We start from the raw sequence: 17,674 nt of genomic DNA, 5'->3' as shown, positions 1-17,674 counted from the left end.
AAATAAAATAAAATAAAATAAAATAAAATAAAATAAAATAAAATAAAGCAATCATTAAACTTCAGAGCAGTCAGGATTTCACACACTTAAGCTAGCTCATTTTCTAGCTGACATTCTTGTGGGGACAGCAGAGAGGCAGTGAGCTTAATACTCCCGGAAAGATAAGTAGTTTTCAATTTCTATGACTCTGAGAGCTCTTCACCTTTTGCCATTGCTGCAGCATACTTTGTTCAGTTCAGACCACATAACAGAACAGGAGCTTTACTCCCACTTTAACTATTCAGACTTGTAAATTATGACTTCATGTCAAAGTTTGTGTTTCAGTTACGTACTAAATACATACAAATAAGTGGCCCTATGCACATATAAATATTATATACCCTTTATATTTTTTCACTTTACCTGAACTATTACAAAGAGCACAATATCTACAACAAAGCACCTTCCATTTTTATGTGCTCCCATGACTCAGTTAGCTCCAAGAATGAAGGAAAACATCAGAAAAAATTTGTACATGAAAAAACCATGGACATTGCTGAAAGCCTTCCAAAAATTTTGAAAAAACTTTCTTCACTTCTTTGGTAATAACTATCATATTACCTTGAATCTGACTCCCTCTTCCAGCACAATGTATCCCTGAGAAGGGGTCAAATCCACTGATGGTTCTGAAGAATTAATTTCACTTACAAGATACTGAACAGTCACAGTTCCAAATATCCCCTGAGGAGGTTCTCTAATAATATTTAATACTGCAATGCTTTCCATCAGATGGAGAGCTGTTTGCTCTCTTAGGTAGAAGTGATCACTGTTATTGAACGACAAAACTCCATGTCCATCATCACTGGCAAATATAGTAACTGTGGCTTTTGAGAAATAAATGATGGAAATATTCTTTAATTAATATAGTAAAATATAATTGTACACATATACAAATAAATACATATATACATGAATCCACTCTTCCTTTAGTGTATAATGTTGATATTACTTGAAGAGAGTATGTAAGTATTTTGCTTTATCTAGAAAGATTTCTAGAAAGGAAGAATCCAGACTGTCTTACTAAAAAGTTCACTTCTGCACTTTTTGATTCCTTATTTTACATATTATTTTGTTAATTTTACACATTTCACAGGGATGTTTAAGAATTTTCCAAAAGAGACTAATAATCTACCACAGCAGGGCTATGGTGTTTTCTGAAATATTCAGAAGAACAAAATTAAAATCACTGACACTAAAATGACAATTCTGAAGAAGGAGAACATCAAAACTAAGTTTTACCTGTTGTGTTCTTCCCTAATTCCAGGCCCAGAGAGGGATTTGTTAGAATTAACTGGAACTTTTCAACACCTTCAGGAATATCATCATCAAAAATCGTAACAACAACAGACTTATTCCTTTCTCCATCAGCAAAAAAAAGAGTCTAGCATTGAAGCACAGAAAGCATTGAACACTCAACAGCTGTTAATATACAGAGAAATTTTAAACTAAGGCAAAGTAGAATTGTCTTAGTTAGGAAGGAAAGAGCAGGTAAGAAGAGCTGTACTTTCTACGTCCCTTAGAAATTGATTGAAATAGAAGCAAAATAGTTCAGCATACTGCAGAGTGAGGACAAGCAAGAGCAATTCACTTTGAGAGTTCTGCTGTAAAAAATATTAAAACTTACATGGAATCTTATATGCTCTTGTCTAAGGAAATTGTATTTGAAATAGATGTTTGAAAGTTTACAATGTGTCTTATATTTAAAAATGCTTCAGTACTAAAAAAGAAAGAAAGAGTAAAATAAGATGACTAATTCTATCTCATTCTATTCTGATGATCAAAGCAACTGAAACATGCTGAAAAATCTAGCTGTACTAGTGATCATTCTGCAGAATAAACAAGAGGACATTCTTTTGAGGAAGTTGAAGGAATGAAAATTGCTAGATTCAGAGTTCTTACCCTTGAGGTCACATTAAAATCCAAACCCAGCTGTGCCTCCAAATTTTGGGCATAAAAAAATACAGACACATTCCCATAAGATCCTTTGTTTCGGTATGCCATTATTGTCAGATCCCCATGAGATTCATTAACTTCAAAACTAAAATGAAAACCAAGACAATGCTCGCTGAGTATGTTGTTCTGAATAAAATAGTAGATAACTGTCATATTTTCACTTCAAATCATCCCCTCTGCTTTATAAGTAAAAGGCACCATTATAGTAGCAGCATCATCACCAACGTCGAATGCAACCTTTTTATCTTTGTTTCTTATGTAAATGGAATTTTGTAAAAATCCTGTAGGATGTTGTTCCTTTTTTTCTTGCTTACTAGTGGCAGATTAAGCCTGTCTACGGTCACGGATGCCTTCTTCCTAGCTCCTGGAAATCAGATAAAAAAGATCTGGGAGATGCCAGTGTGTATGCTTACATGGATGCAGAGGCTGGAGCAAAGGATGGAGGCTGCAGGAGTGATGGAAGTTCACAATACAAAAGGACAGCAGTGAAAATAACTACATGGTAGCATAAGATTTCTGAGTAAACATAATGTAAATGCTAGTTTCCAGCATGGGAATTATCTTATACTTTCCAGTTCTACTGAACTGAATGATGTGTTGCCATCTCAAATATGGGACCCTATTGTTAATAGAAGTTCTACTGTTAACTGAAAATTAAAATTACTGAGCAACTCCAATCATTAACTGACACAGAGAGTTCTTCAAAGAGACAAGACTTACTTGGTACTTTCCCATTCAACTACTCCGCTTACTCCATCATTAGCATCAATAATAATTTGTGAAGTTAAACCTTCCACATCTAAAATGGAAAACAGAAGGACAAATATGAAGAACAATGAAGTCCATTTTCATTATTTTCAAGCATAACAGAAGAATTTCTTTATTTCTCTACTAATTTTGCACAAGAAATACATAATTTTCAGTTTCTAAAATATGGAGGAGAAAAAGGTCATGGGGAAGATAATTTGGAAAGCCTTAAAGAAAATCTATTTTTACTACCTTACTATTAGAACTGCAAGACAGTGCCTTGAATTACAACTGTTACATTTGATAATGCATAGAAAAAAAAGACTAAAGAAAATTTAGAAAAAAACCCCACAGCACAGAAAAATTAGAAAATGCCAAAAGCAAGATTTGTCAAGGAATCTCATTTCATCTTCATTATGTGTTTTTATTATGATGACATTTAATGTTCTGCAGACTGTGCCATTCTGAGTACAGAAGGGAAAATGAGTAAGAAAGAATAATAAATGATCCAGTATTTCATCTCCTGTTCATGTTTCAGTGCCTGATCATAAACCTTAATGACACACACCTCGGATTCTGCTACAAATATAGAATTATTAATTTCCTTATAGGCAGTTTATGCAATGTAACATTCTATTACTTTATAAAAACATATGTATCTTCACAGTAACCCTGAAAAATGATTGCATGTATTGCCCTGTGAAAATACTGAAAAATTTCTAGATGTCCACCACTTTCAGGGACCAGGACCTGACAGTCAGAACTTGATTTTTCTGAGATCATAATACCTTAATTTGTTCAAACAGCATCACATGATTACCTCAATTTACGTCAATTTACTTTTAATAAGACTTAAAAAGAAATGAAGGAAGAACGACAATTTCTACAAAACAAATTGACTCCACTGGATTTGTAGTAAATATATTATTTTAGATCCATTTGAAAGATCTCTATTAAATCACATAAAACTAAATAAAAGGTCACTGCCACAAATTCAAACCTCACGCTATGAGGTAATGATGAACATCATCAACAGCTGCAACACCTCTACATATCAGAAATGTTACTGAAGTTTAGATATTCATAGAGAGTGCCAGTGAATATAGACCCTTCATCTTCACTCCTAACCCATGTTTTCCCTTGTTGTGTTATAGTCCGATCAGATAACCCAAGATCTGTAATACTTCACTTTCAACATCAGATCTCTTCTTTCATGGTTGGCATGCTTCCTTTTCCCTGATGCCTCCCTGTCACTCTACTCCAGCTTAGAGTCCTTCTTCTAGCCAATAAGTTTATTTGTTTTTCTTTCATCATTCCCCAGTGTTGAACATTTTCCCACTTCTTAATTCCTTGACTTTTGTATTAAGTCAGGCCTTTTCTTCCACCTTTTTAGAAGATGGGAGCAAGAGAAGCATGGTAAAGACATAGTTGTCTTTATGTTTACTGTTTCTGCTCCATATCTGTGAAGCCTCATATCAGAAACAGAGGTCACTTAAGTTCCATGTGTTTAACTGCACATCACAGACACCCCAGACCTACACCACATACTGCATCCACATGGCCATGACAGGAACAATGTATACAATATATTCCAGATGTGTAGAATTGATTGCACATGCCAGTATCATGTGCAGGACACCCATTTTTTAATATTAGACACCTAGACTTATATTAAATATTTTCTGTGGGGTATGGCACTGGTGTATGTCCTAAACAAATGCCTTGCATCAACAAGGAGCTAAATCCTCGATTATGATAATTGATAATCCTCAATTATGACAAAGAAAATATACCAACAGAGAAAACAAGATTAGAAAATATTGTCTGATAACAGAATTCATTGTGACAATTTATAATAAGGACAAGTTTTTGCCTTATAGATTAAAACTGTTATCTGATCATCCTAAGTACAGAACAATTTAGTTCAGAAAATCCTTTGTACTTTAATGTTACCCTTTTCATGTTTTAAATTTTAGGCTCGACTAGTCATAGCTCAGTGTCTACAAACCATCAATCAGTCTTGCAAATTACCTTTCAGTCTGTAACGAGTTAACTCTGTCACTTCAACACGCATGCAAAGGAAAAGGGAAAAGAGTCATAGAAGATGTTAGAAATAATCAGCATAATTAGCCCATAGTACCACAGGATAACCCAACTGCCTTTAAAGTCAATGGCAGCTCTGCTACCGAATTCAGAAGCAGAATGAGAATCTAATTAAGCAAACAACAAGTTCACTGGAAGAGGAGAAAAATCATAGAATATAATTCCTAAAAGTAAATTTGATAAAGAGTAATAAAAAGCCACTTTTGAAAGAGTCAGCACAGGAACCACATGAAGGAATTTTTTTAGACGTATTTGTTTCCATTTTGTTCTTGGAAATTAAAATCACATTATCTGACTGCTAATGAAACTTCTGAGATAACTGTGCTCTCCATCTGCTAATTACTAACTAACTCCTCTGTGAAAATTCCCTTATAGTTTTTACAGGGCTTTAAAAAGTAAGAAGTTGTGTAATAATGATTATATTTGATATTCTACAATGTTTCTTGCAGAGTACCTGGTCACATATTAGCATAGTTGGCAAGTAAAGTGGAACAATGAGAATGTGCCAGAGTAATATAATATGATTGCAACTGATATAAAAATAAAGTTAAACATAATTCTGCATAAGTTGTTTTACCCAGCCTAGGTAGGGAAGAAGTTGAATGGTTCATAATAAGTTCCACTGAAGTCAAATTAACCAAGAAGAATTCTTGCACTTCTGGCACATCGTCCTACAAAACACAAATCCAGCACATGTTCTTTTCATTTTCTCTAAGAAACTGTAATAGAAGTTGCCAAAAAGCAACACACTAGAAGTGTCTTACATTATGGTAACATTTTCCTGCAACACTTTCATATAAAATGTATTATCTTGAATGAATTATTAAGTAAGACATTTTATTTCATGGAAACAACTGTGTTGACACTGAACTAGACATGTGAATAAATTTCTGCCCAATTTTAAAGGCATAAATTCCAACCATTGATAAAGTAACAGCCTGTAGCAAGCAATGAATTACACTGGTCTGAATATCAGATAATAAAGTCTTAATGAGAGAGCTTAATTTCATTTAACTATAGGTAGTACTGTTCTCTGTTATTATTTATCCTTATGTGAAATTACCATTAAGACACAGGCTTTCTAAATTACAATAAAATCTATAGCTTCAAGTAATACATAGGTTGCAAGTTTCAGGTTCCACAATTTTCTCTTTTCTGTGTACAGAGTAAGAGGGTACAGAATTTACCTCTAGAATAGTAACACTTATGACAGCTGATGTTTCTCCTTCTTCCAAAATCAGTGAGTCAGAAACAGCTACATAATCAGCTCCTGGTTCAGCCAAGGTCCCCTCTGTCTGATTACTTAAGGTGACCAATCCTGGAACTGTGGCATATGTAACATTGATAGCACCTGTTTAAAATATGACCAAAAAAACCAACTGTTCTCAATTCTTACATAATGCTTACCAGAACAGACAAAGAAAAGAAATCAAATGTTCCTTGACAAAATGAAAAGCTTAACTGCAAACCAGAAGGATTAAGAGTAATCTGGAGCCAATAGAATTTTTTTATTGCTTTTAACATGCTTTCAGTCCAGCCTTTGATGATTTGTCCAACAACAGAGGACTTGGAAAGCATTAGGACCAAATGTATTCAGGCATTTGAGGCACTGGGGACTGAAAATATTACATTACTGAAGTACTACCTGCTACTTCTAATGTATTATTAATATCAGGTTCGGTGCCAAGGGAAGTAGAACGTTTCAGGAACAACTGGTATCTAAGAAAGGCTCTAAAGGCAGTGCTAAATCTAGTTTCCTTCCCGAAAAGACTGATAAAGACTCCAGTAAATAATAAAAACTAGGGAGCACATTGATAAATTTTACTAAGGGGAAAAGTTAGACACAATTTATTTTTTTTAATAAAAAAGCCACATCTCACTAATCTGTCAGAGTAAGTGAAGTTGCAAATTTAAAGAAAGTGATCCTGGAGATAAAGTGACAGATGAAATTCAAAGCTAGTCTTTATGAAATATAACAAAAGGTATAGAAGAATCTTAGTATTAACAAATAACGATAAACTTTAATTAAGAGATTCTACATTTACTAGACATACTTAGAATAAAGTATTAGTTTCCTGAGTAGTGTTTGAAAGTTAATTTAGATATTGATTGATATTAAAAAAGAAATGGAAAAACATAGAAATATCATTAAAATGCCTCTACAAATCTGTGGTGTGTCCAGATCTTGAATATTTATTTTAACTGGTCACTTCACTTCAAAACAGATAACAGAAACTAGGAGAGATTACCAAAGATGTCTAAATATAGTCTAAAAATGTAATTAGAAAATGATTACACATTATCTCCTAATGTAACTTAAAATCCTCAAGCAACTAATACAAATAAATATTTCTGCACACAGCACATCATTGAATTCTGGAAGTTAGTACCACTCAATTTTTATTTTAAAAGGAAAAATTGAATTAAAAAAGAATACAGAATTCTCAGAGGAGAACAGAATTCAGTGGTATGAATAAAACTTTTTCCATGGGACATTCCTAAGCTGTCAACTTCTGCAAGTTTAGAGGCAAAGATGTGGGAATGATCATTTCATTCAAGCTCCTTTTCTCATGTTTTTTATTTCTTCTGGATGGAGCCACGCTTCAAGACAGATTTGTCAGACATAAAGATACAATCCTAATAGCCAGTTAGCTGTATTATATGCCACAACAGACCCCTTGCTGTGAAATTGAGGGCTAAGGCTGCAGTTTTAGCTAAAACTTAGTTTCCAAGCCTGCACTAAGGGCCTAGAAGTTCTGAAAATATCAACTGTATCCAAGATTTTCTAAATTTCCAGCTTCTCTGTCATAGCTTTCATTTGTCTAATAATTTCAAAAACAAAACTTAACTTCTCTTAGAGTTGTTATACAAACCTAGAGATCCAAATTCTCTGTTAATAAAAAGCTGAACTGTTTTGTTTTCCTCTGGAAGTAAAACTACCCTGGATGGAGAAGCAAAATTCAATACTCCGTGTGGTTCATCACTAGCTTCTACTGTAAGAACAGCTTCATATCCCTGACTATCCAAAATGGCAGCACCTGAAGAAGAAACTCCTGCAAAAGAATCAATGGACTACAATTAATACAGCATTATGCAACTAAAGTTTTGTCTTATATTACTGCTACTATTACATCCAAATGACAGCTAGTAACAGTGCAAACGACATCAAGCCAAACATGACTGCTGACTGAAGTTTACAGATGGTAAACTTCATGGAATGTATACATAATTACATTCTATAACAAATAAAAGAATATTCAATCACAAGAATTGTATGCATACTAAGTACAGAGTTACAACACTGTATTAAGAAATCAGAAAAAGGGTCAGTGCTAAATATCAACTTTCCTAAATTAATTCTATTGTAAAACAAAAGAGAAAGTTTTCCTAGGTATTCATTCCACAAGTTAAAATTATATTCAACTTCTCCATCGTTCCATTAAGAAATTACTAACAGTCTTGCCTTGACAGTCACATTAGTTACATTAATTGATACTTATCCTGAAGGATTACTACAGTAAACAAATTATTAATGCAAGTTGGCAAGGCACCTAGCAGCAACACAACCTATGTCACGTTAGTTTGTTTTTTAGATATTAATTCCAGTTTAACAAAGGGTATTTCAGAAGGGATGCAGTTTCATGCTTTTCTCGTTATAATTTGAATGGAAGAATAAAATATGCTGACGTCCTGGAATTCAGAGACAGATCAGAAAGACAGCTTGATATGAAAAGATTGTTTTCAAAGATAAAAATATCCACTTATTTCATGGCACTTGTATCCAGAACGTATTAGTATGCTCAAGTTTATATTCAGTTAAAGGGAAGCAAATAAGTACTGAATTAAACAGTCAGTTAAGGAAAAATGCAAAGACACTGTGGGATTTATATATATATACACACACATATACAAAGAAGTTTCAAGGATGTTTCAATAAAATGTGAACAAAATTTGCACAGTTTACAGCATTTGCAGTATGCTTAGTCCTATGCTTCCAAAATTGATTAATACATAGGAAAATATTACACTACTAAATGGCAATTTTATGATAGAATCATAGAATCAATTGGGTTGGAAAAGACCTCCGAGATCATCGAGTCCAACCCTTGGTCCAAATCCAGTCCATTTACTAGACCATGGCACTCAGTGCCACGTCCAATCCGTGTTTAAAGATCTCCAGGGATGGTGAATCCACCACCTCTCTGGGCAGCCCATTCCAATGCCTGATATAGCAGGTTGTAGTTGTGCATTACCTTCTGTTTTGATGTTGTACAGGATGATGCGGTATTCTTCTTTTTCTTCAGGAATATAGTCATCCAGCAAGTGAACATACAATGTTGTATTCAATATCCCCTATTTATTTTGTTGATAAAATGGTTAGTCATTAGTTTATAGAGTACAAGTGATACCACAGTATCATATGTATTTTGAAAAATACTTTTAACAAATGTAAACTTAAAGTATCTAAAACTATAAACTCCCCGCAGTTTAGAACTCCTGGAGTAAAGGGGTGAGTAAATAACCATATAAAGAAAAAAAGACTGCTAAAAAAGCACACTTGTTTCCTCAGCTCACTTCAAATTACAATATTCTCTTGTAGCCACTAGATTTGCTTATGGACTTACCTCAGGAAAAAAGAGTATTCCAGAATAGTTTTCAAAATTTTGTTTTACATTATGTCCAACTATCTTCCACTCAACAGTAACATTTCCCAGTCCTGGGGCAGTTCGTACAATATGAAATTGTAGTTGTTCTCCTAGGAACAAATTATAAGATATAATATTTTGAGTTTCCTCTCCTACAATTCAACTATTAAAATGAGAAGTCAAAAACATGCATAAGAGTTAAAATATTTTTTTCTGAAAGACCTTAATATTTTTAATAGTGAGCTTCACAGTAGTTATATAACACATTCATTTTTAACACTGAAACAAAAAACCCACAAACCTAAACTCTTTCTTCCTGGGTTTCTCTGGTTTTAGTTCACTCTTGGAAAAAACTGTCTGTTTTTGGTTCACCCTTGGAAAGAACTACCAAAATATAAGGAACCTGGTACAGATGAGTAAGTGCCATCAAAACACGTACAAAAAGAAGAGCAGTATTGGTCTGTGAACTACACAACAGAGTAAATGCTATATACTCAGCTATAACAGAGTTTTCTACTACAACTAACTGGCAAGGAATATGCATGTTCCTAACGTCTGCAGTGTCTTTTGACTTTATACAGTGCAATCAGAAAAATGCTTGTAATTACCTGCAAGTTCTATTTATGTGAGTTTGAACTTAAAAATGTTATCAGTGTTAGAAAACATCCAGAAAAAAAAATCCACAATTTTAAAGTATTTAAAAGCAAAAAATTAATGTTTCATAATTTGTAATGTATATTGTCTAATAATTTATTATAATTTCTGGAATAATCAGTATCAAATGACAATGTGCATCTATAAGTAATTACAGTATTTTTTCCACAGGTAGTCATTTACTCACCCATGTTTCTCAGTCAGATTTACCAAAATCTTTGCTATTCCTATCCAGTAAGAAATAATAATACAAGTACTAATCAGATTTTGAAGATTGAGTGTTATTAAGTTAATTTCACTATTTTAAGTTTTTTAATATTCCACCATTTTAAATATTTCTTTAGATATATGCATTTATCAATGAAGAAGGAGGAGATCTCCATCAATCCTCCTCTTGTTCCCCATTTCAAGCTACTGCACTGTGTTTTCACCTAATACAGTCATAGCCACACATGTGTTGCAAGCTCTGCCTGTACTAAAATGCTACCATTGCCCTCAAAAAGGTGATAAAAAATATGCACAGTTTGAAAAGAATACTGATTTGCTTGACAGAAACTTTCAATAATAAATATAAAAGGTAATAATATTTGAATTTACGTCTGTTAACTTTTGCTTTCATAACAAAAAAGACTGTTACCAAAAATTAAGAAAAGTACTGAAATTATATAAGGGCCTTAGGTAACTAGTTTGGTTGTTCTTTGTTGCTATAATGCAATGCACTATTTTTCCACAAGTTGAAGAAATCAAGTAATTTCCACACTACAGCACTTCAGCTTCAAATAGCCAGCATTTGCTAGCATGCTATGAATAATATTTAACCAGTTGAAAGTATCCCAGGTCATTGCAACCTTTGGAAATGAGATGGCTTTTAGTAATTCCTTGTGCTCGTTAACAGTGGTTCTTATCCTACCAGACTGGCTTGGCAGGCAAATCAGGACCACTAATGTGGAGGAATAAAAAACGGGCACAGACTAGCACAGAATTAACACAAACCATATCTAAATAAAACCTAAAATACTATGGTGTCATGGTTTAAGTAGGATTTGTATTTTATTCCTTTTTTCCAACATTTTTGGTAGGGGTTGGGGGAAAGATGCTGCCTGGAAGGAGCGAGAACTCTCTCCATCTTCGACCATGTTTTCAGTCGGACAGGCAGTGGGCAGACTAGAGGTGATCTCTGTTGTTGGTTTGAACCGTTCTCTTTGTTGTTATAGTTCTTGTCAATAAATTGTTATTTTTTGTTTATATCTCCTCACATTTTGTCTCTCTGTATTGGTGAAAGGGTGGCCATTCACTGGAGTCTCCATCCCAGTATTAGTCTTAAACTAAGACATGTCTTTTCATTTCAGGAAAAAAAACAGACCATGTTCTCCTGAGACAGAATTTTTCTTCCAGCAGAAAATACAATGCACAGATTCCTGGACAGCAGATTTCTGTTTTGTTTAGTTTCCCTGCCCATCAGTTTACAAGCTAGAAAAACGTGAGACTTCAATACACTGAGATTCCAGCAAAGACTGGTGAAAGCAATCACTTTGAGTACTACTACTACCCTACGCAGAACTGTACAAAGCCTTAGGTCAAACATGCAACATGCTCTCTCAAAGCACTAGTAGACACTAGATATCCAATTAATATTGTTCTTTCTCAAAAGCCATGACATCAAGATTGCCACACTGCTACATGAGATACCATAGAAAACATAAAGAGAAATTTTAAAACAGTGGGTTATTGAGTCAGAAAGATAGAAGATTTGATCCTAATCTTTCTGTGGGAATAATTTCTAGATGATTTAATATTAAATCAGTGACAGATGATATTTGCTTCAGACTACTAATTGGTATGTAGGACGGAAATTTCTGGAATACAGTATAAATGAAAAAGACAAGAAATGTTAAAAGGAGCTTTGAAATGCTATACCAATAGAAGCAAGGCCTAATCTTCAGAAAAACAGGAAAGAACAGATGATGATATATAAAATGGTTTTGGAAACAGAGTATTCATCCTTTTCATAGATTTCATTTAAGTGTAATGCTTGCAAGAGCTAAAAATCCAAAGAAATGTATGCCAAATATGTGGTTATTCTCTGCTTGCTGGTATGCTCTGAACAGTGATACAATCCCTGAGTCATTATCAACAGAAAACACAGAGATGGAAGTTCATGCTAAAACAGAGTGTGGTCAAAACACAGGACCCACCTTCACAACCAATAACAGACCTTCCAGTTGTCTGGAAGCTAATGATTCCTGCCACGTTGTCACTTGCCAGGATAATCAGTGTGACAGTGTCAAAACTGGGAAGAATCCTACTTCCTCCTTCAGTATGGACCAGGCTGATTATGATGCTTTCATTATCCTCTGGCTCTGGATCATCTAAAATGGTCACTGTGACCATCTTTTTTGTTTCACCTACAAGGAGAAGAACATATGCATACTTACGTGTTCACATGAAAATCATCTTTTTAAAAGATTTACCTCTAGTGGTAAATATTCAAATAGTATAAGAAAGGATATAGAAAATATTTATTTACCTGTCTAGAAGTTACTGAATGTCATTATGAAGATTTATTTGATTACTGATGAAAAGGTATATTAGGTAATGTAATTAACAAATTATTAAATATATTATGTAGAAATTAACAATGTAGGCATAATTTATGAATGTACAGAATTCTTTATTTGCTTTATAAGTTCTCTGGATTTCATATTTAAACTAGAAAAGGGGAATATAATGCTTGTAAAAAAAACTACCAAGTGCATAAATTCTCTGATGAACGTTACCCACATGTATGCACATTCAATTTGAATACATTTACTGGACCAGAGAATGCACTAAAGTGGGCTGTCACTGTGTTAGTTACCTGTCTTGTGGAATATCAAAGAATGGTAATGTAAACAGAAAACACAATCAATCATATATTTATGTATAATCATACATATGTATGATTACATATCATACGTATAATCCATTATAATTTGCAACACAATCTTATTACTCAGTGTGTCTACATAACCCATTCTCATGACTATATCAGTTTACAAGATACGTATATTTTTTGCTATATTGTCTTTCAAAGAATTTTGAAAATAGATTTACTGAACTTATAAACACTAATATAATTACATGTCAGCTTCACAATCACTCTTGGTAACCCCTCATTTGAATTCAGATGATTTAGCAAGCTAAATGCACACTAGAATCTTTACTATACTCCTGTCAATTGTTTTCTAAACAACTGTTCAATCATCTCAGACTTTAAAAATTTAAAATACATTGGTCATGTTGCATGGTGCTTAAGTAATGCCTGCCACAGAATTGGTCATCCTCTTTGCAGCTTTTTTAAATATCCTGTTACATTATGTTACAAAATCAACATAATATTGGAATCAAAAAAGATGTATCATTAAAAATTAATACTGTGCTGACTGAAGATTGCCAAAAGACCAGTAAGGTCCGATTCTCATTTTCATTATCCTTGATATAGTAACTACTTCCAGCGATATTATTCCTTATTTATTTAGTACAAATGTCATGTCTATAATACACACTGCAATATTTCTTTTAAAATACTTAAATATTTATACTTTTCATCTTCTTTCCCTTTTAATTTGTGTATGCATGTGTGTGTTTGTTAGATTCTTTCTGGTTTTCTTTGATTTGATACAACAGAAGCTAGTGCAAAACCTTGCCTCACCTTCAGCAAACACCAGAATCTCACCAACACCCACAAAATCCAAGTCTGGGGTAGCAGTTCCACCAACAACACGCCATTCCACTGTCACCTGTCCCAGGCTGCCTTCTGTCCTGTGTATCATTAGCTGCACCTCGGTCTGAGGGTGTTCTTCTACTTCAATATACAGACCTTTCTCTGTTGCATTGGGGCTTACACTGTAGATCTTAAACACTCCAAAGGCATCCCCGTTCATCATTATGATAACAGTGGAAGTATTTGGCTGTCCTACAGTTGGTTGATTTTTTAAGCTGGTTGAGATGTTCATTAGTTGAACTTTCAAAAGAGATATAGTGAATTTTTCATCCAGCTCTGGCAGGTTGTCAGGGAGTATGGTAACTGTGAGGTTTGCAAACTCTTCCCCTTCCTGCATGATGGCCCATTGTCTTATGACAGATTCATAATCACTACCAGCAATGGCCTGTGTGCTAAACAGAGTGGATGCACTGCTGATGTTTTTCTTGTAGGTCCATAATCCTGACGTGTTAGTTAATGAGCTGATCTCTGCTGTCAGCCAAAGGCAGAGAGGAATCTCAGAGGCACTGGAAAATGTAAAGGCTGAACATGCTTGTTCTTTTAGGCACTGAGCTGCACAGGTATACAGTGGGTCACTTGCTGCTGACACGTTCACTCTGGTCTTGGATGGCTGGTCAGGAATTCCTTGTACGGGAGACTCATAATAGTCCAGGATATCCGCACCTTGCTCAATGGCAAGAGCTAAGACATCAGTGTCAGAAGTGCTGTAAAATATCTGCAGCTGACCAAACCTTCCCCCACTAAAAGACATTAAAATAAAAATGTTATATTAGCTGGTGAAGCATCTCTGATGTTCTGTATGTTGCTCGGTTAAGAATAAAAGTGAACAAAACCAATGGACCCTTTCTGAATTGCTGAAAAGTTAAATTAAAGTGGATTCCCTTGAAGCTAGTAGTAGAATAACTGGTAAATAACATTTTTTTTGGAGAGTAAGTTTGATTATTTATAGTTTGAGTAGCAGTCAATTAAAAGTGCATGTTTGCAAACATTTGTTTCGAGGAATTAACTTAGTCTTCTTAGGATTGCCAAAGAAGAAAAAGCCTGTGTTGTCCCATTGTCATCATTCCTCCTAGGTGTACTCGGGACACATCACATGCAAAAAACCTGTTCCCCTTTTCTTGTGTTCCACCACACAAAGGTTGATGCCCTTTGTCCTCCAATTGACATCACAGGAACAGGCTGCTTTGCAGCTTTAAATGGTTTGATGATTAAACAGGTAAAATGAAACTTCAAGTAAACTGTGTACACTGGGTTTACACTACAAATGTGTATTACATTTAAATACTTTATGCAGATTTCCAATAAGCAGACATCTAGTTCAAAATGAATGTATGTGACATAAAAATTAATTGAGCTGGCAGATCAAGAAATTGCTGCAAACACTTATACAAGGGCATGACATTTGAAATTATACCAAAAAATAAAAACTGGGAAAAATAAGAAAAAAATAAGAGATACAAAACCAGTACCCATTATACAAACCTTCTCCTGACTGTTATATTTGCAAGTAAATTTCTTTCTAGTGGCTCCTGAATTCGATATGAGGATTGATGAAAGAAAACTGTGCCGTAAGGATTATCATTGGCAGGAATCACAATATTTGCCGTGCTATCTAACCCGATAGCACCACCATTGGAGGCCTGAGTTAATTCTACATGGACAATCTCAAAAAGAAAAAAAAGAAAAACAAATAATGCAGCTGAGCAGTTTTTGCTATTTCTAAAAATAATCACAAGCAAAGTAAAATCTGAGCTTCTTGCAAGAATATTCCTTGTTTTGATTTGCACACATTTCTTAAACAAGTTAAAGCTCTAACACTATTCAAGAAAGACAGAATGTTTTACTTACTTCCTCTAATTCTGGAACATCATCAGCCAAGATCTCCAACAGCAACATCTGAATGGCTTCCCCAGGGGTAAAAGTAATATTACCATTGGCAAACTGCAAGTCCTCACAAGCAGGATGCCCATTAATGGTAGCAGCCCAATGAACAGTAACATTACCCAGTGTCCCAGCATTGCGGATTATTGGCAGAGTTAGGGTTACTGATCCAAATTCAGGCTCCTCCACAGTGAATTCGGTATTCTGAAAAACTGAAGTATGCCACAGAGAGATGTGAGTGCATTAACAATGAAATTGAAAGTAAATATATCAGTTCCTTAAGTACTCGGTTTTATTTCACTTGATTGCATTTACTTGCACAGGTAAATCACTTTTAATCAGGTTTAAATTTAAAAGCAAACTTTCAATATTCATATTTTCAGCTGCAGAGAAAATTATCATGAAAACTAAGCCTTCATCCAAAAAGTCTGTTCCAACACAATAATTGTTTGAGTCTAACCATGAAATGTTCTAAAGTCTTAGAATAGAATTTCGCAGTTATTCCCAGCAAGGACACTCCTTATGAGCTTTCATGCCACTTACTGAAGAAATATATCAAAACAATTTAACATGGAATATACTAAGTAGATGTCAGAGAATCACACAATCACAGACGGGGTCAGATTGTAAAGGACCACAGTGGGTCATCTGGTCCAACACCCCTGCTCAAGCAGGGTCCTCTTAGAGTACATGGCACAGTATTGCATCCAGACAGTTCTTGGATGTCCCCAGTGAGGGAAACTCCACAACATTTCTGGGCAATCTGTTCCAGTGTGTGGTAACTGCACAGTAAAGAAATTCTTCCTCATGTTCAGGTGGAACTTCCTGTGCATTAGCTTCTGTCCACTGTCTCTTGTCCTGTTGCTTGGCACCACTGGGAAGAGCCTGGTTCCAGCAAGAAAAGGCTGGCTCCATCCTCTTGACACCCTCCCTTCAGATACTTATAGACATTGACAAGTTCCCTCTGAATTCAAATCTCAGCCTTTCCTCGTAAGAGATGTTCCAGTCCCCTAACCATTTCTATAGCCCTCTGCTGGATTGCTCTAGGAGTTCCATGTCTCACTTGGATTGATGAGCCCAGAGCTGCACACAGCACTCCAGATGTGATCACAGTAGGGCTGAGTAGAAGCGCAGGATCACCTCCCTCAACCTGTTGGCAATGCTACTCCTAATAACTCAAAGTCTTCCTTGTATTAAACTTTCAGCTTTTAGGAATTAAGTTAATTAATTATCCACCTGGAATTATTTATTTTTTCCTTCTACTAGAACAAGAACTAAGTAGAGTACTGAAGGGAGAAAAGACTGAGCCAAAGGAAAAGGCAGAGAAAAATATACTATACACCAAACAACAAACAAAAAAGAGAGATTACTACAGTAATGATTAAATTTTTGAAATCACCAAAACTCTTCTCAAAACCTGTGCAATGAAACTTATTTTGGAAAGTATACACAGTTCTTTTTATTAACAACAGGCAGAAGTAAAACCAAAGTACTTGACAGAAAAGAAGAGAATGTAATTTAATTTCTCTTCATATTTTTCAATTTCAGTTTTTTCCAGCATTTTTGAAATTTATTTTAGCTGCTTATTTAGTAAAACAAAGATATCAAAGTATTTAAGCAGCAGGTATTAGAATGCAGATTTTGGCTTAAACATATCACAGAAATGTAACACTTTGAATACATAAAAAATAAGAAAAGTACACTAAAATCCCTTTATCTCCATTAGAAGATTCCAAAATCTTGCCATATCAACTGACAAAATAATACTTTTTTTGTCATACTAAAGCACCATTACTTCTTAATTACATGTTTTAATTCCATTTATCCTATCTTTTCCTTTATTGTCTTCATCCAGACTTCCCCTTCCAAATGTTTTTATTCAGTTACC

The 17,674-nt window shown here is 34.5% G+C and overlaps 1 protein-coding gene across 2 annotated transcripts in view; it reads right to left on the bottom strand.

The window, feature by feature from the left end:
• ADGRV1 (adhesion G protein-coupled receptor V1) overlaps nt 1–17,674 on the bottom strand; it is a 271,306-nt gene that overhangs the window by 183,318 nt on the left and 70,314 nt on the right. For both annotated transcript variants that reach the window (XM_027656816.1, XM_027656817.1), the window contains 14 exons: nt 15,754–15,998; nt 15,388–15,569; nt 13,834–14,645; nt 12,338–12,547; nt 9,468–9,598; nt 9,096–9,195; nt 7,716–7,895; nt 6,030–6,193; nt 5,420–5,513; nt 4,771–4,800; nt 2,713–2,791; nt 1,939–2,077; nt 1,279–1,420; nt 601–863 (listed from right to left, as the gene is read on the bottom strand). In XM_027656816.1, the coding sequence (XP_027512617.1) occupies nt 601–863; nt 1,279–1,420; nt 1,939–2,077; nt 2,713–2,791; nt 4,771–4,800; nt 5,420–5,513; nt 6,030–6,193; nt 7,716–7,895; nt 9,096–9,195; nt 9,468–9,598; nt 12,338–12,547; nt 13,834–14,645; nt 15,388–15,569; nt 15,754–15,998 (2,771 nt within the window). The remainder of the gene's footprint in view (nt 1–600; nt 864–1,278; nt 1,421–1,938; nt 2,078–2,712; nt 2,792–4,770; nt 4,801–5,419; nt 5,514–6,029; nt 6,194–7,715; nt 7,896–9,095; nt 9,196–9,467; nt 9,599–12,337; nt 12,548–13,833; nt 14,646–15,387; nt 15,570–15,753; nt 15,999–17,674) is intronic.

Source organism: Corapipo altera, unplaced genomic scaffold (assembly GCF_003945725.1).
Source record: "Corapipo altera isolate COAL_440 unplaced genomic scaffold, ASM394572v1 61281, whole genome shotgun sequence".
In the NCBI taxonomy this organism is placed as follows: domain Eukaryota; kingdom Metazoa; phylum Chordata; class Aves; order Passeriformes; family Pipridae; genus Corapipo; species Corapipo altera.
Note: the sequence above shows the minus strand (reverse complement) of the source record. Positions and strands in the feature narration are given on the sequence as shown.